The sequence below is a fragment of the Kogia breviceps genome, chromosome 5 (assembly GCF_026419965.1).
Source record: "Kogia breviceps isolate mKogBre1 chromosome 5, mKogBre1 haplotype 1, whole genome shotgun sequence".
Classification (NCBI taxonomy): Eukaryota; Metazoa; Chordata; class Mammalia; order Artiodactyla; family Physeteridae; genus Kogia; species Kogia breviceps.
Window position 1 is genome coordinate 62819273 of NC_081314.1, and position 27236 is coordinate 62846508.

The following is a 27236-nucleotide window of genomic DNA, read 5'->3' on the forward strand; positions in this document are numbered from 1 at the left end:
GGCGCATCCCGTGAGCAGCAAGACCCAACGCAGCCATAAATAAATAAATTTATTTTTTAAAAAAACGAATGGCTCTCAACCCACAAGGATATACAACCGATCTAGGAGTTTTAGTTGGAGGGACATGATCATGATTTGGACTTTTTTTTTTTTGCGGTACGCGGGCCTCTCACTGTTGTGGCCTCTCCCGTTGCGGAGCACAGGCTCCGGACGCGCAGGCTCCGGACGCGCAGGCTCCGGACGCGCAGGCTCAGCGGCCATGGCTCACGGGCCCAGCCGTTCCGCGGCACGTGGAATCTTCCCCGACCGGGGCACGAACCCGTGTCCCCTGCATCGGCAGGCGGACTCTCAACCACTGCGCCACCAGGGAAGCCCCTGGGCGTTTTTATAGATCAGGCTGCCTGCAGTGTGGCCAAGAGGCAAGCGACAAGCTGTTGCAGTAATCCAGGTGAGAGGTAACGGTCATCTGGACTGGGCTGTAGACATAGGGGACTAAGAGCAGACCGTTCTGAGATGTATTTAGGACTAGGTGCTCGCCTGGATGAAGATTGATTACATTGCTTTATACCTGTCTCACAGGATAAAAGAAATTGATGACAATTAGAAAAAAAATGTTTAAGTGCTACCTAAATTTAGCAGGGATACTGTATCATCTCCTTCTTCTTTTAATTATTAATAACCTTTGTTGAAATTTCTGGGTCCTATTGGTTTGTACGATTCACTGGTGCCTCCTACCCCAAAGTGGAGCATAACATTTAATTTTTTCAACATAAGTTAGTTGAAATTACTTTTTCAGAAAAAAAAAAAAAAAACCTTCATTCACTACAATCCAGAACCGTCGGAACTATTGCGTGGAGACACCTCAAATTCCAGATGTTTTCCAGAGGTTTACCTCGCTCTACCGGATTCCCACCGCTCCTCCGCGCCCAGCCACACCCGTAGGCCCGCCCCCGACTCTTGCCTTCGGCCTTCCTCCTCCCTCTCCTGCTCCCTCCGCCCCACTTTCCCGCCCACTAGGAAAGCCCCGCCCCCGCAGTTCCGCAACCCAACTCCTTCTCCCCTTCCGTCGCTTTCCCCTCTCCCCGCCCCTATGGCTGCCTTCGATTGGCTAAACTGGCTGTGCCGCGGCAGGGATGCAGCATAGCCTCATTCGGATTGGCTGAAGCGTAGTCGGGCCTCTCTTGATTGGCTGATAAGGGGAGACAGCAAGTGTGACTGCGCGCCGGGGTGTATGAGCGCCGCTTTGTTGCCTGAGGCGGGTGGCAGTGGAAGTTAAGGGAGTCGGGGACCAGCGATTCTCCCGACCCGCAGTCGCGGCCGTTGCAGTCACTTCGCCGGGTGGCCTTTAGCGTAGGAGTCGTGTCGATAGCAGCCATGAGCGGCGGGGTGTACGGGGGAGGTGAGTGAGTGCGGCCGATGGAGAGAGCGCGCCTTTTTAGCGCGTGGGGTTTGTAACCACCGCCCCCAGCCCTCCCCTCTCCTCCCCGGCGGCCCTTCTGGTCTCCCCGTCTCGGGACCCCAGCCTCCCCGCCCCATCCCCGCCCCGCGCTCTGCCCGCCCCTGGAGCCCACCCGGCTCTACGAGCGCCTCAGGCACTCGGAGTCGCCGCTCCCTGCGGCCCCTGCCAGCCTCGGACCGTGGAGGAACCGGCTTTCGAGGGTGCGCGCCGCCCCAGGGCTGGGCGGGCAGCTCCTCTCGGGGGCCCGGCCCGGCGAGCCGCGGCTGGGGTGACCGGCCCCGGGGTACTCTCTCTCACAGCCGGCTCTGTCGGCGTGTGTGCGCTCGCATGTTCTTAAACTTGGGAGGTCCTGGCAGTTCGCTGGCGTGGACGGAAGGTTTCCGCGGCTTCCCGGAGATGGCAGAGCGAGCCCCGAGGAGTGGAACTGATTGAAGGAGTGGCGGTCACTCAGGACGCAGCCACGTCTGCGTCCGCGCCCCGCACTCACTCTGCCTCACACCTTTAAGTGACTCTTGCCTATTTGTTGACTGTGGATGCTCCGGAGTTACCTGTGGGCGGGTCTGCTCCGGCTTAATTTAGGAACACATGTAATTGAAGGATGGTTACGGTTGGGTGGGCTGCGGTGTAGTGGACGACTACCACGGGCCTGGGGACTTACACAGACCGGGGTTAGAATATCAGGCTCCTCATTTAAGCTCATTGGCCTTGGGCAAGTTACTTAACTTTTCCCAACTTAAGCCTCCTCTTTTGTGAAATGATGGTTCCCACCCATTGGGGTGGTTGTGAAGGTAAGTGGGATAATGCTACACTTGCTGCTCAAAGTATGATCCAAGGATGCATGAGCATCACCTGCAAGCTCGTTAGAAATGCAGACTCTTAAGCCCCACTCTAAATCTACTGAGTCAGAGCCTCCGTTTTTGCAAGATACCTAGATGAAGCACTGATGTATATGATTCATGCTTTGTGTTGTGTTTGATGAGTTAGAGAAGAAAGAAACAAACCCAAAGTGTTGCTTTTGTTATTGTTGCTTTCTGAAGCGGATGGCATTTTATATGTAGGAGATGAAAATAAGGTTTTCAAAGTTTTTAGTAGTTTTGGAGTAAAGTTTGAGTCTCTACTCAGGTGACACACTGACCCTCACCCTCTCCTTCTCCATATATGCTTTTGGTTTTGATTTCTCAAATGTGAGAGTCAGTAGTTTTCCAGTTTTACCTTGGAGAAAACCTAGTGGATCTTCATGATTTACTTCTTCCCCATCTGAAGATGTAATCCTGACAGAAAGACTTGATCTATGTGCCTTTGCCTCATGCAGGCTGCTGACTCTTTTGACTTGCAGGTTCACTGATCCAAGAACCTAAAGGCTGTCCACTGAGTATTTCCTTACAAGGCATTGTTTAATGTGACTAACGTAGAAATGGATACTAATAATGCCAACAGTTAACATTTATTGAGTGCATACTGTGTACCAAGAACTGTTCCAGAGGCTTTTCATGCATTACGTTTAATACATGCATTAGGTCAGTTAATCCACAACCACCACTGGAGGTGGTACTACTTATCCCCATATTATTAAAGAAGAAAATGAGGTGTAGAAGATGTAACCAGCCCAGAGTTACATAACTTTCTAGTAAGTGGGGAGCAGGAAAAGAAAAGGCATTTCAGTAAAACCATTCCCCATAAAAAAAATTAAAAATAAAAAGATTTTGGTTATTTCTCCACAACATATTCATGTATGGTTTAGGTATTCAGAATAAACATCCTGTTTCTCATTTGCTTATGTGGAGGAATATATCTTAAAGCCTATTTCACATATAAAGTACATAAAACTCACGAAAATAAGTGTATGATTTTGTGTTTGAGCTACTACTGTATGGCCAGTATTTATAGTGGGTCACATTTTCCAAAGGGTTTACTGTGAAAGGGTTTCCAAATTCTGAGAATCCAGAGTCTTCTTCAAATTAAAATTCTACTGTGTCCAGTTTACCACACTGATTAAGACAGGAAAATAACTGATTTGTTAGATTTTTCTTTTCACACAAAAAAACTTTGAGTGCTTGCTATGTGCAAAGTATAGCTTCTGCCTTCAAGAAACTCGCAGTCTTGTAGGTGAGTCAGTCAAATAAATAGACACCATATTTCATTTATTTTTAGTTGTACATTCCACCCCAGACACACACACACACACACACACACACACATTTAAAGAGCCGAAGTTGGAATATTATTGATGGTATGGCAGAGCTTAATTGGCAGCATGTTTTTCTCTTAGTGGTGCGTGAACTAATGGTGGTGCATCTTATAGTTTATAGTGTCTTATATGGATGATAAATTCAGTGAAGTATGTTCAATAATGACAATATATAGAAGATACAAAGGTAGCACAGACAAAATGTTATTAACTCAATGTGGAAGAGTCAAGGGACTTTACAAAGGAGTTTATGAGGGTGATGAAAGAAGAATAGAGAGGGAAAGCATATGCAGAGTAGGTGGTGTGTTTAGCAGACAACATAATCTTCAGTAATGGTAGTGTATGAGGTGGGAGGAGAGACTGCTGCCAGATTATGCTAGGTCTTGAATATCACCTGGGTAGAATAATTTGAATTTTATCTTGGGATGATGGAAAACCACTGAATGATTCTCCCTTTTCTTTTCATTGAAGGATTTATGTACCAAAATGTTCAGTTACAGTTTTGAAAGATAACAGTGCAGCAGTTTGAAAGGTGGATTGAGACGGTAAAGATGGAAGCACAATACCTTTAGGGAGTTGTAATTCCTGGTTGAGATAAGAGCTTGACTCAAGGCAGTGGCAATGGTATTAAAGAAGAAGGGATTTGAGAAATATTTAGCAGAAATATTTGTCAGAACTTGATGAGGGATATGAAATATGAAGGTGTTCAGGAAGATTTTTGCCTCTGATGACTGGAGCCACTAACTGTGGTAAGCACAGCTGAGATTAGATTAGGCAGGATGGGGACAAGGAGACAGTGCTTCAGGTATGTTGAATTTGAGGTACCCATGGGACATCAGGTGGAAGCAATGTACAGTAAGAAGTTTGAGATCTGGATCTGGATGAAGGAAGGTGCGGGCTTGAGAGAGAGATTCGAGATTGGAAGTACCACTGTTAAGGTAGAAATTGAGACTGTAAGAGTGGAGCAGGTTACCTAAGAAAGGGTAAGTTAGAAGAGGGGATTCCTGACATGGAGTCCTTGGCTTCCCTAAGGAGTCCGTGGAGGGGCTTCCCTGGTGGCGCAGTGGTTGGGAGTCCACCTGCCGATGCAGGGGACACGGGTTCGTGCCCCGGTCCGGGAGGATCCCACATGCCGCGGAGCGGCTGGGCCCGTGAGCCATGGCCGCTGAGCCTGCGCGTCCGGAGCCTGTGCTCCACGGCGGGAGGGGCTGCGGTGGTGAGAGGCCCGCGTACTGCAAAAAAAACAAAAAAAACCACAAAAGGAGTCCATGGATATAACTAACTGACTTTTATAATAATTAGTTTCTTTTATAGTCTGTTTGAAAACATTCTAAGAAGACATTCATAAGTGTCCTAAGCTGTCTGTATTAGTTTGCTAGGGCTGCCATAACAAAGTACCATAGACTGGGTGACTCAAACAACAAAAATTAATTTTTTCACATTTCTGGAGGCTAGAAGTCTGAGATCAGGTGTTGACAGGGTTTTCTTTGGAGGCCTTTCTGCTTGGCTTTCAGTGGCCGTCTTCTCCCTGTGTCTTCACATGGTCTTCCTTCTACATATCTGTGTCCAAATTTCTTCTTCGTGTAAGGATATCAGTCGTTGCATTACGGCCCACCCTAATGATCTCATTTTAATTTAATCATCTCTTTAAGACCCTATCTCCAAACACAGTCACATTCTAAGTTCCTCGGGGTTAAGACTTCAACATATGAATTTCAGCCTTGAACATTGTCAAAGGGGTCCATGGAACAGAAAAGGTTAAAAGCCCTGGTGCAAGGCAAAAGGTTGATCCTTGAGAACAGGAGTAGAAAATTTTGGTTAACCAAGCAATTAATTTATTTAGTTAGGATATTTCTTTTTTTTTTTTTTTTTTTTTTTTTTTTGTGGTATGCGGGCCTCACTGTTGTGGCCTCTCCCGTTGCGGAGCACAGGCTCCGGACGCGCAGGCCCAGCGGCCATGGCTCACGGGCCCAGCCGCTCCGCTGCATGTGGGATCCTCCCGGACCGGGGCACGAACCCGTGTCCCCTGCATCGGCAGGCGGACTCTCAACCACTGCGCCACCAGGGAAGCCCTAGTTAGGATATTTCTTTACCCAACATTCTGGTTAATCAAAGTGTTAGAATTTACCAGTTCATGTCATTGGTATACAATACTTACTGTTTGTACCTGAGTTTACATGCTGTGGTGAAAACAAATGCAGTGTTCTGCTTTTAAGGACCTTTTCTTTCAGACAAAATAATTTGGATCAGAGATTGGTAGAGAAAAGTTGATTACTTTGGGAAATGTAACAAATACAGAAACTTCCTTTCAAACATAGGTGGCTCTTCATTTTATTTCAATAAAAATGAGATCACTATGCTGTAAAGACACCATCTCTCAACTGTGATAATTGTAGTGTAATAATTGATCTTTATTTTAAAAATTATTTTTTTAGTTTTTGAAATACTTTAAACATTAAAAAATAAAGTATATGTAAGTTTATATATGATACTTCTGTACTCACTACTGAGATTAAATAAATGTAATGTTTTGTCAAATTTGCCTCAGATATTTTATGAAATAAGATTGATATGGTTGTAATCAACAATATAGATAAAATCTATATTGTTGATATAGATTCCTCTTCTCTGCCTCCTTAGAGGTTACCAGTGACCTGAAGTTGGTATGTAATATTCCCCAACCCTATGCATATTTTTATACTTTTATTAAGTGTGTGAATCCATAATGAATTCAGTAGTATCAAAATATGTGTGCATAGTAACTAGCTTTTTAAACTAATTTTGTTAATACATGTAGATCTAGACCATTTTTTTTTTTTTTGGGTACGCGGGCCTCTCACCGTTGTGGCCTCTCCCGCTGCGGAGCACAGGCTCCGGACGCGCAGTCTCAGTGGCCATGGCTCACGGGCCCAGCCGCTCCGCGGCATGTGGGATCTTCCCGGACCGGGGCACGAACCCGTGTCCCCTGCATCGGCAGGCGGACTCTCAACCACTGTGCCACCAGGGAAGCCCTAGACCATTCATTTTTAACTGCTATGTAGTATTTCACTCTATGAATAAACTGTAGTTTATTTTCCTACTGAGAGACCATTTAATCTTCCTACCTTTTCCTGTGGCAAGCAGTGTGACAATAATAATTACAATGGCAGCTACCACTTATTGTGCTTTTTATGTACCAGGTACTGTTCTAAGTGCTTCCATACTTCTAGCATCCTGCAAGATAGGGACTGTTATGCACATTTTACATATGAGGAAAGTGAGGCAGAGAGATTACTAAATCACCTGAGGTCACATAGCCAGTGAACATTCTCTTACATGTCTCCTTGTGATATACGTGAGAGAGTTTCTCTAGAGAAGACATAAGTGTAATTTCTATGTATGCACATTTTCAACTTTAGTAGATATGACTAAATTGCCCATAGTGGTTGTATCAGTTTACAACTTTTTTCTTTGCGGCATGTGAGCTTCTCTCTAGTTGTGGTGTGCGGGTTCCAGAGCGCGGGTTCCAGGGCTCTAGTTTGCGGCATGCACGCTCTCTAGTTCAGGCACATGGGCTCAGTAGTTGTGGTGCGTGGGCTTAGTTGCCCCACGGCATGTGGGATCTTAGTTCCCCTATCAAGGATTGAATCTGCATCTCCTGCATTGGAAGGCGGATTCTTTGCCACTGGAGCACCAGGGAAGTCCCAGTTTACAACTTTACTAGCAAATGTGTAAGAGCTCCTCTTTTTCTACATCTCTGACAATACTTGGTCTTATCAGCCTTACTAATTTTTGTCAAGTTAATTGAGCTAAGTAGTATTTCTTTATTATTTTTAATGACTGAGTGAAAAAATCCTTCTTTGAAAAATCAGTGCTTAGAAAACCCAAGTGCTTTGTTTTAGGAGGCGTGCTGTTTTGGGTGAAGTATTTTTAAAGTGTAATTAGAGGCTTTTCTCTGAATTTGAATATGAAAAAAAATACTAGCTTTCTCTCTCCGTATTAAACTTTTATCTCCTACAAATCTGGAAATGTGCAAACTTTAATGATACCTTCATTTTAATGATTTTTACCTGGCCTATATTATTATACCTTAAATTCTTATTATTTAGGTTCCTTATTTTTCTTGGGGTTTTGCTAAGTTTCTTCCCTAATTGCATGAAATATCATGTTGATTAATGTATGAAAAAAATGGTATACCTTAGTGTACTGGATAGCTTTCCTTTGCCCCTCCAGATCCACTTTCCACCCATTTCCACCCTCTCTGTGCCCATAAAGACTGACCCTTGTTGACTGCATTGGTGGACTCTCTTGGCCTCTGCTTTGGCCAATGGTAGGGTAACCATACTTCCTGCTTTGTGCCTCTTGTCCTGGTATAATTATTAATAGGGGCTCCTATCACATTCAGTATTGGCTCAGTTTGGGTGAGAAATTATAAGATCACCCTAGCCAGTGGGGAGAGGGGTTGGCAAATGTATTAGTCTGGCTCCTTTTCCTCAGCCAAGGCTGATTCCATCCCTCAACTGAAGATCACAGCTCCTGTCCGATGCCCTCCCAATACAAGTCTCTCTCCAGGTTCTGGTAACAGTTCCTTCCATTCTAAGAGTGGCAACAGATTTCTGTTATTACTAGTCCTAGGGTACCATACTGTCCTTTCTGTTTTCCTATATTTTGCCTGTATTTTTGTAAGTAGACACTTTAATAAGTAAACTCTCCTTAAATTACCTAATTTTAGTGTACCACCTCTTTCCTGATTGAACCTCTGCTGATATACTGTGTATGACTTGTTATATTTTAATTAAGTGAATCTTTAAGGTGTATTTAAAACTAGGTTCAAGCTAGTAATAATATGAATATAAGCACATTAAGTACTCTTAATTTTCACATGATACTTGTAAGTCGTTAATGTTAATTATCTTTTCATCTTTTCAGATGAAGTTGGAGCCCTTGTTTTTGACATTGGATCCTATACTGTGAGAGCTGGGTATGCTGGTGAGGACTGTCCCAAGGTAAGTGGAATGGCAGAGTTAATTGGATATGCAAAAGCCATTCATGTAGAGTTAAGTTCATGCGGAAATTCTGAGTCAAATATGGTTTAAGACATTGGTTGGTGGAAATGACTTCTTGGTAAAAGCAGGTAAAATTTGTAAATAATGTTTTTGACTCTTACAGGTGGATTTCCCTACCGCTATTGGTATGGTGGTAGAAAGAGATGATGGAAGTACACTGATGGAAATAGATGGTGATAAAGGCAAACAAGGCGGTCCCACCTATTACATAGATACTAATGCCCTGCGTGTTCCGAGGGAGAATACAGAGGCCATTTCACCACTGAAAAATGGGATGGGTACGATGTTTTTTTCTATGGATTTGATTCTAAATGTAGAGTATGCATAGTATATTTTAGATATAAACCAATGGCTTCTTAAAAGTTGAACATCAGCTATTTTTGTTGTTGTTTTTATTCCATAAACTGATGTTCCAGGCACTGAGAATACAAAGATGCATAACACGTGTTTCTTTTGCTCAAGAAACTCATAGGTAAAGGAGATAGATGTGTGTATATGTGTGTGTGTGTATATATATACACACACACACACACACACACACATATATATATAGGATAAGTGCTATAATATAACTATGTTTGATAAGCAGTGAGATTAGAGAGGCGAGGTATTTAACTCTATCATTGGAGGTCAGAGATGGTTTTCACAAAGGAGGTAACTTTTGTACTGAATCTTGATCACTGAATAAGAATTAGCCTGACTGACAAGGCTGGGTAAATTAGAGCAACCAGCATGTGTGAAGAGATGGTGTTGTGGAAGAAACTTCCATGTTTAGAAGTGTCATCAATTAAGTATGGCTGTAACAGTAGGTACATTATGGCCAATTGCAGGAAAGGTAGACAGAGAGCAATCATAAAAGGGCTTGTAATGCCAGGAGTATATTAAGCTGGTAACTGAAAGGTAACTCCAAAGGAATTTAAACAGCATTTTATATATAAATGCTCATATATGCCAGCTGGAAAGATTAGTCTAACAGTCCTGTGTAGGCTGGATTGGAGGGAGATACTAGAGATAGGAAGATCAGTTAGGGAGGTGAGTCCAAATGAGAAATGAAGAGGGTTAAAATTTTAATACTGATGGCAGAGATCCTGAGGTGGCTGTCAGAGATATCCAAGACAAATGGTACTAAGTGTTTAAAGAGTTGAGAAAGTTTCCTAGATTTTTGACTGGAGTCACTGAATGGGGGGTACCATGCATCGAGGTAGGAATAGCAAGGGAAGCAGCAAGTTTTATGGTCTTAAAAAGCAGGTGTAAGACCCAAGATCACTCTCAGGTCCAGTTATTCACTAGAAGGACTCACAGGACTCAGCATGTCCGTGTACTCACAGTTAAGGTTTATTATGCTGAAAGAATGCAAAGCAGAACTGACAGAGAAAAAGGGCATGTAGTGAAGTCCAGAGGAAACCAGTGCAAGCTTCCAAGAGCTTACAGTGAAGTCATAAAGGATGTGCTTAATCCCTCCAGTAACCAGGAACATGTGTGTGTGGTCTACTAGTAGAGCTCATTAAAGACTCAGTACCCTACTTCACACTCACAGGATGGCTATATTATAAAAACAGACAATAGCAAGTGTGATGAGGATATAGAGAAACTGAAACCTCCATATCTATTTCTGGGAGAGAACAAAAAATGGTTCAGCAGCTTTGGAAAAGTTTGACAGTTTCTTAACAGGTTAAACATAAATTCACCATATAATCCAAACAGTTCCACTTCTAGGTATCAACACAAGAGAACTGAAAACATATGTCCACACAAATACTTATATGCAGACGTTCATAGCAGTATTATCCATATTAGCAGAAAAGTGGAAATAGCCCAAGGTGCATCATTGGATGAATGGGTATACAGAACGTGGTATACCCATAAAATGAAGTACTATTTGGGAATAAAAAGAACAAAATACTGATATAAGCTAAAATATGGAAGAACCCCAAAAGCCTATGCCAAATAGAGGAAATCAGATGCAAAACTCCACATAATGTATGATTACTCTAATATGGAAGGACCAGAGAAAGCTAATCTATACAGACAGAAAGTAAAGTAGTGGTTGCTTGGGGCTGTGGATGGAATGGGAAGTGACTGCAAAAGGGCATAAAGTTTCTTTTTGGGATGATGGAAATATTCTAAAATTCAATTGTAATAATATTCACACAACTTTGTAGATTTACAAAAGAAAATCATTTAATTGTACACTTAAAATGGATCCATGTTATGGAAAATTATACCTCTATAGAGCTGTTAAAAAAAAACCGGAAGGACATTTTTTGTTACAAATATTTTATTTCTTATATTATCTTGATACTTGGAATAAATGACTGTCTTTTGGATTCAGAAAAAAAAAGAACTCAGTACCCATGGTTTTTATTAGGGGCTGGTCATGTAGGTACTCTGTGCCTAACATGTTCCAAAACCCCAGACTCCCAGAAGGAAAGGTATTCCACATAAACCACACTGTATAAACAGTTTAGGCACAGTGAGCTACTCGTATTTGGGGAAAGTTTTATATCAGTGTAGGGAACTGTTTACCAGACAAGTTCCTAGATGCCAGCCAAGGGTCAGCCGTGCAAGCACGCCTTTCTCAGGTCTGCTAAGTTAGCTCTTTCTGCACAGCAAGTAGATGAGTTTATTAGTTCAAAGTGTTTGAATATAGGTGCTGATCTAATAAGCAGGTGAGAGAGATTTTAAGACATGGAGTTGATTTTTTTTTTTTTACCAGAAAGAGTTTGGGATATGAGAAGAGGATTGAGGATAGGATTCCTTATGAAAATTTATTTCCATGTATTTAACCAATAGAGTTGCCTGTGAAGGAGAATGAGAAGGAACAGTAGGGAAGTAGGAGAAAATTCAGGAGAAGCCTAAAAGAAGAAAAAGTTCTAGAAGTAAAGAAGTCCAGTGATTCTCATTGTTCTCAGCTGTGGCACTGAGCTTTACACTAAGAAGGGGAAAGAGAAGTTAAAGCTACAGAGGAGGTCCATTGATCAAAAAAACCCCATCCTGATAGGCATATAGAAGTATGTTTACAAGGAATGACATTGCTTTGTTGAACTGTGGCAGAAAAAGTTTGTAAACTCAAGAGTCAGTAGTGTCAGATAGTAATTTAGAGAAGTCAGATGAGATTACAAATGTGAAGTATCCACTGGATTTGCCTGTTAGAAGCTCATTAGTGACTTATGCGAGCAGTTTCAGTGGGATGTTTAGGTGGAAGGCAAATTGAAAACATACTTTTCTCTAAATTTTTTTAAAAGTCTTTACATCTTTTTTCATATAGATTGTAAGCTTTTTAAATGTCAGCTCTAGATCATACAGTTCTTCTGTGTTTTTTCCTACCATTTGAATTGCATTTTGGGCCTCTAATACTTACTGAATAATATTTATTTGGTATTTTATGACTATTTGATACATTAATTACACCTGGGACAGGTCTAGGCGTTGTAACTGTTGGGGCTGGAGAAACTGTATCTAGAAGACAAAGATGATGTCTATATGAAGTGTTGTGTTATGAGGCAGAGCTGTAAAATAAGTAGGTTCTGTATATTGCAATATCAATATTAGTGCTAAACCATTAGGCACAGTCTCTCAAAAGATGTGTATTCATCTTCGATTAAGCATTATTTTCAAGGTATTAATCTTATATTTTAGTTGAAGATTGGGATAGTTTCCAGGCTATTTTGGATCATACCTACAAAATGCATGTCAAGTCAGAAGCCAGCCTGCATCCTGTTCTCATGTCAGAAGCACCGGTGAGACAAACTTTTTCGAGTTTCTCTAGGTTGTTTATTTACTCATTTGAAGAGTGTTTCCTTTTTGTTTAAGAGACATAGAAATTCATATTTTGAATTTTGAAGATTAGGGAAAGGGAGATTCATTTATAAATACTCTTACAACTTTTATTTTTATTATTTCAATAATTAAAATACTCAAAGAAAAATAATTAAAGCACCCTAGTGCGTTCTGGTGGTTATTTATCTGTTTTTTCCAGGAATTTAACATTTGATTTCCTTGGGCTGCTTCCCATTTTGGTCAGTTGTCCCTTATCCCTCAAGGGCAGTGTATATCTGCTTTTATACTCAACCTTAAGAGTGACTAGATTCACTTTTTTTTAATATAAATTTATTTATTTGGCTGCATTGGGTTTTCGTTGCTGTGTGTGGGCTTTCTCTAGTTGTGGCGAGTCAAGGCTACTCTGTTGAGGTGTGCGGGCTTCTCACTGCGGTGGCTTCTCTTGTTGGCGGAGCACGGGCTCTAGGTTGCGCGGGCTTCAGTAGTTGTGGCACGCGGGCTCAGTAGTTGTGGCTCACGGGCTCTAGAACGCAGGCTCAGTAGTTGTGGCGCACGGGCTTAGTTGCTCTGCGGCATGTGGGATCTTCCCAGACCAGCATTCTAACCCATGTTCCTTGCATTGGCAGGCGGATTCTTAACCCCTGTGCCACCAGCGAAGTCCCTAGATTCACTCTTAAGATTTAATAATACTTCATGTTTATAAGAATCCTGATATCCCTATACTTTGAAAAGTCTGTAATTTCTAGAATTCATAGCAGCAATTTTACTTATTAAATAATAAAATTTATATTTAAAGTCAATGTTGAACTAGGGCTGGAAATTGCTAGACCAGAGTCTTTTGTGAAATACATTTTGTAGAGTCAAAAGGGCCCAGAAGACTAGATGATTATAAATTATCAATATTGTTATTGTTTTCTAAACTCTAGTTTCTTTTGAGTACCATCTACAAGTGGGAGAATTTGGTGATTTAAAATGCATATTTAAGATTTTGATGACTAGATTCACTCTTTTTTTTTTTGACTATTATGAAGTTTATTTAACAAAAAAGTTCCGTAAGAAAATGTACACGACCCAGTTTTCATCATAGTAAAATGTGGAGAGGGGACATGTGGAAGCAGTTGATTTCTCTGTTGAAGACAGCTATAGTTCATAACTGTTCCAAGGTTTCTAAAATGATGGTACTATTTCTTCGTATTACTACCATTCCAGTATTGTTCTGTTGCCCACTAGTTGCTATCTCCACACATTCATCTATCACAAGATTCATAAAGAGATCAAATCCCCTTAATATTCCTTGGACATGTCTGTCACCATTTAATTTCAGTGATAACTTCTTGTCCATAAATTTCTTCAACTCGGGAGGGTGAGCTTTGCTCATGATGTCTACTCCACGAGCTCAAAGATGCCTCCAAACGGAATTCGAGTTGTCCCTCACGCTTAGATTCTCTCTTAAGATTAAAAAAAAAAAAAGATTTAATAATACTTCATTTATAAGAATCCAGATTTCCATATACTTTGAAAAGTGTAATTTCTAGAATTCATAGCAGCAAACAATTTTACATATTAAATAATAAACTTTATTAAATTTATTACAAATACATAGAAGTAAATGTTGTAAAGATTTTATGAAGAAGATTTTCCATGGTATTTTACTCTATTATTAATGTTTTACATCTTTGTTAATGTGCTGAAATGAATTTTGAGATAAATCAATACTTTAGCTTTTAAACAGTAAGTAATTTGCATTTCTTTTTCCCTCTTTTCAAGTGGAATACCAGAGCAAAGAGAGAGAAACTGACAGAGTTAATGTTTGAACACTACAACATCCCTGCATTCTTCCTTTGCAAAACTGCCGTTTTGACAGCGTATCCTTGAAAGAGTAATACCCAAGTTCTCTTTAGGAGTAACTGTGGTGCTGCTAAAGGTGATGCCCTCAGCAGGAAGACAGGAGCCACTTCTTGCCTGTTCGGAAGTTGAGGCGTTTTTCTCCATTGCTTTTAGATATCTATCTTTTAGTATTCTTATCGAAACTGATGCATGTGAAAATGTGAGAGGGAGATAGGAAAGAAGCACTCAAATTCTCATTAATTTAACAAAGTTTAACAAAAACAAAAATTTTTGTTTTTAGAAGGGGAATGTGACGACAGAACATTACTTAAGTCCGTTTGACCTAGTTGAATTCAAAGATTGCCATTTCCTTCCTCTTCTCCATTACCTTAGAAAAGTGGAAATTGGCTGTAAATTCATTTAAGATTTAATCACCAAATATTTTTTACAAGCATATTAAGGGACAGACAAGGAAATATTTTGCCCTGATCTCAAAGAATAATGTAATATTCTTGTTGAAAACTAAATAACAGATTTAAATAGTACTTCAAAATAGCATTGGCAAAAGTCATAACGAAGTACATGATTAATTTGAATTTTTCAAATAGCAATTGTAGTTCAGTGGAGTAATATTGTAGCCTGACAAGCCTTTGTAAAGAAAAGAGAATTTAGTTGCAGGGTGTGGGGGAAGGAGACCTATATTTAGAGTTCAAGTTCCAGTGCTTATAAACTGATCTTGAATTAGGTACTTAAAATTTGAACTTCACTTTTTACTCATTTATCTGGTATACCTCCCTGGATTGCTGTAATAGTCAAGCAAATTTTATATGTGTGAGAATCACTGTGGGAACTGTAATCTAACATTTGTCTGTCGTGGTGTGTCTTAGAGATGACTTTAGCACAAGTGTGGAGGTGGAAAGCGTAAGCGTTCTTCACAGTGACTTAGTTTAGAGTTGAAGATTTATGTTCGGCTTCAGAACAAGTTGTAAAAATGTGTTTAGATCAGACTGTAGAAGTCTTGCATGTTAGATTTTTTAAATGTGAACTTTAGACTCGAGAACCATTGCAGGTTTTGAGTAGAGGAAGGAGAGTATTAGCAGACTCATTGTGTGCATTATATCATTTAATTTTCGTAATAATCTTGTCAGGAATCGGAGTCAAAGTAAGCAAACTAGTCCTAGCCCACAGCTTGAAAACGGCAGTTCTGAATTTGAACATAAGATCTGTTTGGCTGCTTCCTTACAAGGAGTATGTAAACAGAATTGGTATTGTTTTATTTTTTAACTTTTTATTATAGAAAATGTCTTACACAAAATAAGATAGAATATTATATTGAACCTCCGTGTGCCCATCACCCAGGGTCAACAATTTTCAACACAGAGCTAAGTGGTATTAGCTATAACTGCAGGCACTCCCCCTCCCACCGTGGTTTTGAAGTAAATTCCAGACATTAAGCATGTATCTCTAAAAGGTGTTACCATATGTCTCTTTTTTTTTAAAGATATAACCACAATTTATTTTCTTTTTTAAAAAACAGTTTAGTATATGAATCAGGACCCAAACAACAGGGATCATGCGTTGTATTTTGTTCGATATGTCTCTTAGGTCTCCTGTGGTCTGTAGATTGTACCCACCCTCCCCTTTATTTTCTCTTGTAATTTATTTGGTAAGGGAAGTAGATTGTTTGTCCTCTAGAATTCCTAACACTTCTGACTTTTGCTGACTGGTGTTTTTTACTGTGTTCTTCTAGACCAGAGGTTCTCAAACTTTATACCTAGAGCTTTTATTTATGTGGATCATATCTGGTAGTATTTGCCATATTAGAAATTAAGACAGAAACTTAAAAATTATATTTGCTTTTTTTTTTTTTTTTTTTTTGCGGTACGCGGGCCTCCCACTGTTGTGGCCTCTCTAGTTGCATGGGCCTAGCTGCTCCGCGGCACGTGGGATCCTCCCAGACTGGGGCACGAACCCATGTCCCCTGCATCGGCAGGCGGACTCTCAACCACTGCGCCACCAGGGAAGCCCTATATTTGCTTATTTTAAGTAAATTAATAAGCCCATTGTATGTTAATGTAAATAAAATATTTTAATAAAAAATAACTGTTTTCCAAAACCAAAAATATTAATGAGAAGAGTGGCTTCGTTTCACAATTTTTCAAATCTCTTTAACATTGGACTTAATAGCAGAAGTTGGATTTTCATATCACATTCAGTCTGTTGTGTATCACACATGACATAGCCTCTGGGAAAAAAACTCTTGTACATTTATGAGAGAATGACAGTGAAAAGGGCAAATAAAATCTTAGTATTATTCTAAAAATTGTTTTGACTTCTCAACCATGGCCTTGGGATTCCTTTACACTCTTAAAAATTACTGAGGATGACACAGAGCTTCTGTTTTTTGTAGGTTATAACTATCAATATTACTGTTTGAGAATTTAAAACTAAGACTCCTTTTAACATTTTCTTATTAATTTAATTAAAAATAACAAAAATAGACACATTGGGCTTCCCTGGTGGCGCAGTGGTTGGGACTCCGCCTGCCGATGCGGGGGACACGGGTTCGAGCCCCGGTCCGGGAAGATCCCACGTGACGCGGAGCGGCTGGGCCCGTGAGCCGTGGCCGCTGAGCCTGCGTGTCCGGAGCCTGTGCTCCGCAACGGGAGAGGCCACGACGGTGAGAGGCCCGCATACCGCAAAAAAAAAAAAAAAAAAAATAGACACATTAACATCAACAAAAATAACAGTTTTATGAAAAAGATAACTGTTTTCCAAAACAAAAATATTAGTGAGAAGAGTAGTATTGTTTTATCTGACTTAATTGATAGCTGGGCTCTCATATCTGCCAGCCTCAGGCTCTGTCCTCTTGACACCTCAATTTGCAAGGTAGGCTTCAGCCTTCTGCTGTCAGAGCTGCATACTGTTGGAGAATTCATTTATTTAAAAAGGTAGCAAAATCACAGAACTCACTGGTGCACCTCTGTTTTTCAAGAATGCATTGCCCTTCTGTTCTCTGCATTTTGTTGGTCCCCCTGCAGTTCTGCAGTTGAATAGTTCAGTTGTCAACCAGAGATTTGGGTAGATTTTATACTCAGATTTTGGGTTTTATCCCTTCTGTGGTTCTCTTTCTTCCAGAGTTTCTACCTTAAATGTCCAGCTTTTCTTCCAGCCCTGAACTCCTTTCTGTGTTCACTCAAGGTGGTAAAGTTGTGATTTTTCATCACTGCTTTCCTGAACCATAGCCATGGAACTGGGAAGCACTTTTAGGCAAGGAAGCTGCAAACTTGCAGTTTTTACCCCTTCTAGTTGCAGTTTCATGAGAATAAGTTTTGGCTGAATTTTGACTACTTTTGAATACTTTCAGTATTTAAGTATTAAGTATTAAGTATTTAAGATATTTTCCAGTATCTTAAAATGGTCACTTAAAATAATTTGTCCAGGTTTTATAATTGCCATCTTTAGGAGGGCTTACATACTTTTAGTCTGGTGTTACTGTATCACTTTACTAACAGAGATAAAATTAGTGTTTATGTATATAGATGACCAGAGATCAATGGAGTACCAGTAATAGCAAAGATAAATTACTAACCTATCTTTCTGGCCATTTATTCTCAGACCTCTTTCCTCTGATCATTCTTGCCCATGCCTTAGTTCTCTGCCCTTAGCCCTTCATCTCTCTTGACATGTTCTTTCTGGTTTAACTCTCTGTTTCCTTGGCATCAGATACCAGTTATACACTGACAAATTCCAAATCCATATCTGTATCCCAGATCTTTCTTGTGAGCTCCAGGCCCACGTCCACCTGTCTACTAGAACTTTTTCTATTATCTGTTTAAGCACTTTAAACTCAATATATCCAAAATTGATCTCCCTCATCGAATTTATTCTTTCTCCTTTGTGTATTATCTTACTCCCAGTTTTCTAGACCAGAAATCTTTCTCATTAACCCTTCAAATTTAGTAGTTATCAAGACCTGTCTATTCTCTAGCCTCCCCCGGCCCCAATCCAAACCCTCCTCTATCCACTGCCATTTCATTAGGTGCACCCCTTCCTCTTATCTTGCCCAGTCTTCACACTGCAGCTCTGATCATCTTTGTTAATTGCCAGTCTGCTGATTTAAGCCAGAATCATCTTCCACAGCCTTGCCTTTCTTCTCCTTTCAGGCCCCACTGAACTATGCTGCACTTCCCTGACCTCTTAACCATGCTCTCTTGCCTCCTGGCCTTCCCTCTTGTTTCTCCTCTTCCCCATGTCCCCCTCCCCAGCTTACACTTGAATTTCCCAGGGACCGGTTATACACCTATGTACTCCCCCATGGCATCTCAAACTGTTCTTTTTATAGCTTTATTGATCTCTGCTGCACTTATCAGGATATCCTTCAGGGTAGACAGTTTTGATTCACCTCTTTGTGTCTTCTCTGCTTAAGGAGTGTTAGTGAGAGAATGACCTCCCTGCTGCCCTCCTTTATTGGGCACCAGACCTATCACTAGGCACGTAATAGATGCTCAGTAAATATTTGATGATCCAGTGAATGGCTCTACTCCTAAATGTCAGTTTATGATGTTCACGTGATGTAGGCCTTCTGCAGCACAGAGCTGTGGAAAATGGGATAAGTGGAGTCTGCTGATATTCACTGGCTGTTGAATCTGCCTGGAATAGCTCTTTCTGTTGAGTTGGGGGAGATGATGATAACTGCCACTCAGCTGCCAAACTGCTGAAATGGTTCTTCTTTAATCCTATGTGAGAATGGTTTTAGTTCTTAGCTCAAATGTCACAGCCTCCCACTGCTCTTACCAAGTTTCTATAGATTTTGTTAAATGCTTCTCGGTTTGTTGTAAGCCCTTTGATCTGTGCCAGGGACTTTGAATAATTGTGCTAATTTGGATCAGTTTAACAGATGTCTCTCTGGGGTAAAGGTTTCTCTGACTTCCTCACACCACCATTCTGGAAGTCCTGCCTGTTGTCATTTGTTTTGAAACCAGAGTTATTATTTGACGCCAAATTTCATCCGCATTTTTGCTTTAATGCATTTTAAGCCACAACGCACATGTTTTAAAAATGCCTTAATAAAACCTTCCCTTTACGATAAACGTTATTTTAGGAACCTTGATACTTTCTTTTCCTTAATGCTTTAAACTAGATTTGCTAATGGTCGTTCTACTGGGCTTATCTTGGACAGTGGAGCCACTCATACCACTGCAATTCCAGTTCACGATGGCTATGTCCTTCAGCAAGGTAACTGTATTTAACCAGGGCACACCGAGGACACAGATCATGAAATAAAGCAATGACTTGGACTATCAAAGTATATCAGTTTTGCAATCATGTCTTTTAAGTGTTTTTTTTTTAAATCTTTAGTATATAGTGTGAATGATGCATGGCTTCATTCATGCTTGGAGGGATAATTCCGTTAATTCTGCTTGAAAACAATTAATCATGTATAAATACACAGGAAATCTGTCCCAGGGAGTTTGAATGGAATGCTTTCTTAGCCTTGTTTAATCTGTTTCATAGGCATTGTAAAATCCCCTCTTGCTGGAGACTTTATTACTATGCAGTGTAGAGAACTCTTCCAAGAAATGAATATAGAACTGATTCCTCCATATATGATTGCATCAAAAGTAAGTGATGAATGAATTTTATTTCTGGGATTTATCTCCAACTCCCCACCCCCATGTTGTGAACTCTGTTAACCTAGCACTTGCTCTTGGCACTCAGGAAGCTGTTCGTGAAGGATCTCCAGCAAACTGGAAAAGAAAAGAGAAGTTGCCACAGGTTACAAGGTCTTGGCACAATTACATGTGTAACGTAAGTAACCCTTATTCTCTTTACAAAAGCATTATAGGCTGTAAGTCTTTGACTAGAGTATGAGCACTTTATATTTTCAAACTTATATTTTTAATGATGTTTTACAAACAAAATTAATAGCCTTTGGCGGAGTAGGAGGGTGCTTTTCATGCGTGTCAGATATCTCAACAAACTACTGCATATTCACTTGGATTACTGTGGTGAGACCTGAAAGGAGCTTTAGGATAAAAACAAGCATTATGCTATTCTGTACATTTTTTGACTAAGAAAATGGTTTTAGTGTATAGAGACCTGCTGGTATGGCTCACTTACGTTCTCTTTCCTAATATGAGCCAGCTATGTAAAAAAATGTGTTACTGTTCACAGCAAGGAGCCAACTACTGAAAATCCATCTCTGAACATGACTTACTGACAGGGTAGTAAAACAACCTCTCACACCACAATATACATTCATTTTTAACAGTAAAAGGATATGAAAGTCATCATTTACTATGGCAGAGATATATCCTATTTGACAGTTTCTTACACCTAAGGATAAAGATTTTTTGTGGGTGTTTGGTACAAGGAAAAATTGTGAAGATGATTAATAATTGCACCTAGACCTTAGACAGGATTTCTCCTTAGCAGCTCAGAGGTCCTATGTATTTCACTGCAAATTTTTTAACTGTTTTATACTATGTTAACTGTTTTATACTATGTCAGTCATTAAAAATTCCATATGATACAATATATATACATTTTATATATATTCAGCTAATGAAATCTTGCTTCTAAGCTTATTTTAAAGGGAAAAACAGTAAATCAACTATACGCCAATAAAAATTTTAAAGAAAAAAATTTTAAAAATGGGAAAACAGTGTTCTAAAACCAATTTTGTTATGCAGGACTGGGTTACAAGGGTTCCCACTTGTTCTTATCTCATTTTTCCATAATGGTTGTAATTTAAATGTTATATAATTTAGCTTATAATGCGAGTGCTTAGAATTGGGTTTCTTGATGCTCAGAGTCCTTGCTGGGTAGATTTATACCCTTGAAATGAGTTAGCCATCCAGGAATGTGGTACAGTTTCATTAAGAAAAGTGTTTTTAAAGTAATGTTACAAAAGTATAGACTGCAAAGACAAATCTCAATAATCTTGTTTCTTATCCTTTTTTTAAAATCCATAGTGTGTTATCCAGGATTTTCAAGCCTCAGTACTTCAAGTATCAGATTCAACTTACGATGAACAGTATGTTTTCTTATTTTTTCTACAAGACTTAAAACTTAATAGCTTATTAAAACCTTCATACTAATCTTTTAAAAACACTGTATACTTAATATATAACTGAATCACTTTGCTGTACACCAGAAACTAACACAACATTGTAAATCAACTGTACTTCAATTTTAAAAAAACTGTAGGGACTTCCCTGGTGGCGCAGTGGTTAAGAATCCGCCTGCCAACGCAGGGGACACAGGTTTGAGCCCTGGTCCAGAAAAATCCCACATGCTGTGGAGCACCTAAGCCTGTGCACCCTAGAGCCCGTGCTCTGCAACAAGAGAAGCCACTGCAATGAGAAGCCCGCGTACCACAACGAAGACCCAACACAGCCAAAAATAAATAAAAATTTAAAAAAAAAATTTTTTTTTAAACTGTGTACTTCATAAATGAGGAAAGAAATTGATTAGTTTAAAAAATTGTAGAATATGCTTAACTGGTCTAAAGGTAAAAAGTTAAGAAATACTGAATAACATTTTAAAAGAAAATAAGATATTATCACTCTGCTTTCTTATAAGTTGATGATTCCTTAGTAGTTTATAATTCTGAAGAGGATTGTTTTTGTCTTTTGTTTAATATTGTTTGATATGTTTTCAGAGTAGCCGCACAGATGCCAACTGTTCATTATGAATTCCCCAATGGCTACAACTGTGATTTTGGAGCAGAACGGTTAAAGATTCCTGAAGGATTGTTTGACCCTTCCAATGTGAAGGTATAAAAGCTTATTTTTATAATTAGCCTGGTTTTTCCTTTAAAGATCTCTTGTAATTACAAAACCTAAATAAGACTGACTAAACTTTTTTGGATGTGCTTTATTGTTTGAAGGTCTTCTGTGTGACTACTTATTTCTATTTTGTTCTAGGGGTTATCAGGAAATACAATGCTGGGCGTCAGTCATGTTGTCACTACAAGTGTTGGAATGTGCGATATTGATATCAGACCAGTAAGTGCCAGTCTCGTTTATGGCATAAAGGTATCTTTTAGGGCAATCTAATGCCCCGTTATTTATAATGGCCATCATTATTTAAGTTGGCAACTTTGGCCATTGACTTTGAAGTCCATTTTGTAAAAATATGTAAAAAAATGAAGTTCTACTAGAAAAGGAAAAATGCAAAACTCTAGAGCTGTGTCCAGTGTGGTAGCTTTTGGCCACATGTGGCAATTCAGTTAAAATAAACAAATTTAAATTTCAATTCTTCAGGTGCACTAGCCACATTATAAATGTAGCTAGTCGCTGCTTTATGACAGTGCAGATGTAGAACACGTCCATCATCACAGAAAGTTCTTTTGGACACTGCTGTTCTAGAGATTTCCTAAAATGTGACATACCAACCTATAGATTATTGGTGATTTTTAATGTACCTAGTACAGTTTTTATTTTTCAGGAAGCTGTGGTTTAAGGTTTAAATTATGTAACTTTTACATGGAGTTTAGATATAAACTTCATATTTTTTGTGCTTTGCCAAGCTGTTTGTTTCATCAGTTTATTTCTTGCCAAGTTTTAAGGCTTAACTTTAAGTTAACTTTAAGTTTTAACTCCATATTCTATACCATACTAATTATTAGATAGATTATATCTTATTTAAACACTAGATTTAATTTGTAGCCAACGTATCACCTTGATTTTCTTTGAGTTAATTCATTTGCTTAGAGCATAGTGCTAATAGCTAAGTGTCTATAAAAAATCATGCTGTTCAAAAAAGACTTACGGGTAGTTATGAAAAATGTTCTTTATTTCAACTAATTACCTGCCAGGGATGTGCTGCTTCCAGGATAATGGGGTTGTAAGTATGCAATTTTTTAGTATAAACTCAAGGGGAAGGCAGTTGATTTGAAGTACATTTACCGTAAGACATTGCTAACTTTGTTTTTTATTGAGTTTTTTCCTTTAAACTATTGTTGACTGCAGAGGAGATGCTTCTGTATTCTATTTTCTCTTTCAAAAGTTAGATGATTTAGACATTTGGAATAAATTTTTAAAATATGAATTTAGCCACTAAAAAAGCAGGCTGACATTTAACTTTCTGATGCATACATGCAGATTAGAGGTAAATATACTCCTTATTACTGTGAATTTATTTTTGGCGGGGGAGGCCTCGGTGCGTGGATTTTGAAAAAGTTCATCTCTGCAAAAGAGAAAGGTAGCAGTCATTTTGGCCAGGACTATTGTCAGAGTATGCATTGTCCACCATAATCATTAAACCTTGTCTAATTTTAAACATTCTGAGATGTTGTAATTATGAAATATACCTCTAATGAAATACTGGCAGCTATCTGCCAGAAAATTATGATTGGATTCTAGAATAATTGCTTTAAGATAGTGGTTCTTAAATTTTAATGCACAGTAGAATCATCTGGAGAGTTTTCTTTTTTTATAAATTTATTTATTTATTTATTTTTGGCTGTGTTGGGTCTTTGTTGCTGTGTGTGGGCTTTCTCTAGTTGCAGAGAGCAGGGGGGCTACTCTTTGTTGTGGTGCGCAGGCTTCTCGTTATGGAGCACAGGCTCTAGGCGTAAGGGCTGCAGTAGTTGTGGCACACAGGCTTAGTTGCTCCATAGCATGTGGAATCTTCCCAGACCAGAGCTCGAACCCAGTTCACCAAGGAAGCCCTCATCTGGAGAGTTTTAAATAAACCAACAAAAACTTCTCCTAGACCCCATCCCCAGAGAGTTTTATTTAATTGCCCCCAGGCATTGGTGTTTTAAAAGCTCCCTAATGAGTTGAATGTGCAGCCAGGATTGAGAACCACTGGATTAAGCTACTAGGTCTATGTAGAAGTAAAAAATTTAAAAAGGGAAAATTGTACCGGAAGACATGGTTTTATTTGTAGTTGTGTTTAAAACTGTTGGAAACATTTGGAACTAATTTATTTTTGTTTTCATCCCAGGGTCTCTATGGCAGCGTTATAGTGGCAGGAGGAAACACACTAATTCAGAGCTTTACTGACAGGTTGAATAGAGAACTCTCTCAGAAAACACCCCCGGTAAGTTTTGTTTGTTCTTTAGTGGTATTTTTCAGTCATATGTATCCTCACTGCTGGTGGAACTTTATATAGTTTGTTTTTCAGTAGGTTGATGGTATTTTGTGTCTGCCTGGTATGGTATTACTTAAAGTTAATACCCCTTATTAATCAAATTTTTCTAGATAACATCTATTAGTTACTCTTATACTGTTTGAATCTCACTTTATTTATTGATTCCATACTTAAATACCTATAGTCTGCTAGGCACTAAGGATAGAAAATATAGTCCCTTCCCACCAAGGGCTTATTAGTCAGTTAGGAGGAGTAGAAATGCAGAAAATAAAAACTGTAATGTGCTAAGTGGTTTAGTGTGTCATCGACCAGGCACTCTTAAGAACATTGAGGGGAAAGCACTTAACTCCCTAGGAGTGTCAGAGGAAAGCCTTATGAAGAAGCTGTTTGAATGAATAGGAGTTCAGCTGGTTGGCAGTTTATGAAAGGACATGTAGGTAGAGGGAATACCATGTGCAGAATATGAAGGGAAGATGGCATATTCCAATATTTTGAAGTAGTTGGCTTATAGTCTGTGTAGGAGCTGGGAGAGCTATATGGCTGGAAAGATGAGCACGATGGTGTATTATGTCCTAGGGCTGCCATAACAAAGTACCACAAACTGGATAGCTTAAAACAACAGAAATTTATTACCTCTCAGTTCTGGAAGCTAGAAGTCTGAAATCAACATGTTATTAGGGCCATGCTCTCTGAAACGTACAGAAGAGAATTTTTCCTTCCCTCTTTCTAGCATCTCATGATTTGCCAGCAATCCTTGGCATTTCTTGGATTGCAGTTATAGCACTTCAGTGTCTATCTCTGTCGTCATATGGCATTCTCCCCTTGTGGGTCTGTCCTCTTAAATGAACTCTAGTTGTAATGGATTAAGGGTCCACCCTACATCTGCAGAGACTCTATTTCTAAATTAGGTCACATTCACAGGGACCAGGGATTATCAGCGTACCTCTTTGGAGGATACAGTTCAACCCACAGAGATAGGTACCAGGTCATGTCACTTATTAATAGCAAACTTACAAGATAAAATTTGGCAGAGGACTGAAGAGCTTTTATGTTTTAAAAACATCCCTTGGTATACTATGATAACTTTCTAAAGGATAGAAGAACCTGGTTTAGGGAGAAGGTAGTTTACATGGTACATTAGTAACAGAGTAGTAGTCATAGTCCTTAGATTTTTAAACTTCCATCAAGTAGTTTTTTGTAAGGTATTCTGCAATAAATATTACATTTTAAAAAACTATATTAGAGATTACTTCGGCCCTAACAGAATCTATAGAATTTGTGTACTTGATAGCCTTCGGTTTCTCATATAAAGGACTGTTTTACATATGCCACATTTTTATATTTGTTATGTAAGTATTGATATAAGTACAAGATTGATACCTCCTTACATTCTTGGAGATATAGACTGATCTGGCATTTACCTTAATTATAGTATTAATCATTAGATTTCATAAAAGTCCCAGAATAATGAATATAGACTTGGGCTGTCCAAGGTCTGGTCAAGACCAGTTAGATACTATCCTTGTCCTTTAGGAGGCAATTAAAATTTAATGAAATCCATTGTAATAGATATCAACCAGTTCCTCACCTACAAAACCCTGTATTCATCCCTCCTGCTCTCAGCACCCCTCCCTCCCATTCCACATACTCCACCCCTGATACTTACACAGTTATTTCACTGTGAAAAAGACTCAAACTGTATGTTCATATACAGAATAATTGGTAAGTATCAACGATTTGAGAACTATCCGCAGAAACAAATTCCTAGGTAGGGGGAAAATCTCTCCATACAGGAAGTGAGATAGGGATAGTGCTGAGCCATAAAACCATGTTTATTTTGTTAATTTTTTTTGTTTTTAACATCTTTATTGGAGTATAATTGCTTTACAATGGTGTGTTAATTTCTGCTTTATAACAAAGTGAATCAGTTATACAGATACACATGTTCCCATATCTCTTCCCTCTTGCATCTCCCTCCCTCCCACCCTTCCTATCCCACCCCTCTAGGTGGTCACAAAGCACCGAGGTGATCTCCCTGTGCTATGCGGCTGCTTCCCACTAACTATCTGTTTTATGTTTGGTAGTGTATATATGTCCATGCCACTCTCTCACTTTGTCACAGCCTACCCTTCCCCCTCCCCACATCCTCAAGTCCATTCTCTACTAGGTCTGCGTCTCCATTCCTGTCTTACCCCTAGGTTCTTCATGACCTTTTTTCTTTTTTTTTCCCTTAGATTCCATATATATGTGTTAGCATATGCTTTTGTTTTTCTCTTTCTGACTTACTTCACTCTGTATGACAGACTCTAGGTCCATCCACCTCACTACAAATAACTCAATTTCATTTCTTTTTATGGCTGAGTAATATTCCATTGTATATATGTGCCACATCTTCTTTCTCCATTCATCGGATGGTGGACACTTAGTTTGCTTCCATGTCCTGGCTATTGTAAATAGAGCTGCAATAAACATTTTGGTACATGACTCTTTTTGAATTATGGTTTTCTCAGGGTATATGCCCAGTAGTGGGATTGCTGGGTTGTATGGTAGTTCTGTTTGTAGCTTTTTTAAGAAACCTCCATACTGTTCTCCATAGTGGCTGTATCAATTTACATTCCCACCAGCAGTGCAAGAGTGTTCCCTTTTCTCCACACCCTCTCCAGCATTTATTGTTTGTAGATTTTTTGATGATGGCCATTCTGACCGGTGTGAGGTGATAGCTCATTGTAGTTTTGATTTTCATTTCTCTAATGATTAATGATGTTGAGCATTCTTTCATGTCTTTGTTGGCAATCTGTATATCTTGTTTGGAGAAATGTCTATTTAGGTCTTC

The 27236-nt window shown here is 39.3% G+C and overlaps 1 protein-coding gene and 1 pseudogene across 1 annotated transcript in view; one reads left to right on the plus strand and one right to left on the minus strand.

Annotated features, from left to right (window-relative positions):
- Window positions 1-1176: 1176 nt before the first annotated feature.
- ACTL6A (actin like 6A) overlaps window positions 1177-27236 on the plus strand; it is a 34071-nt gene continuing 8011 nt past the window's right edge. Inside the window, exons 1-12 of the mRNA XM_059064592.2 lie at window positions 1177-1399; window positions 8556-8632; window positions 8796-8970; window positions 12332-12432; window positions 14240-14337; window positions 19443-19537; window positions 19817-19923; window positions 20021-20110; window positions 21277-21338; window positions 21966-22080; window positions 22231-22311; window positions 24257-24352. Of these exons, the coding sequence (XP_058920575.1) occupies window positions 1375-1399; window positions 8556-8632; window positions 8796-8970; window positions 12332-12432; window positions 14240-14337; window positions 19443-19537; window positions 19817-19923; window positions 20021-20110; window positions 21277-21338; window positions 21966-22080; window positions 22231-22311; window positions 24257-24352 (1122 nt within the window). The 5' untranslated portion in view covers window positions 1177-1374. The remainder of the gene's footprint in view (window positions 1400-8555; window positions 8633-8795; window positions 8971-12331; window positions 12433-14239; window positions 14338-19442; window positions 19538-19816; window positions 19924-20020; window positions 20111-21276; window positions 21339-21965; window positions 22081-22230; window positions 22312-24256; window positions 24353-27236) is intronic.
- On the minus strand, window positions 13620-13850 carry LOC131757280 (small nuclear ribonucleoprotein G pseudogene; annotated as a pseudogene).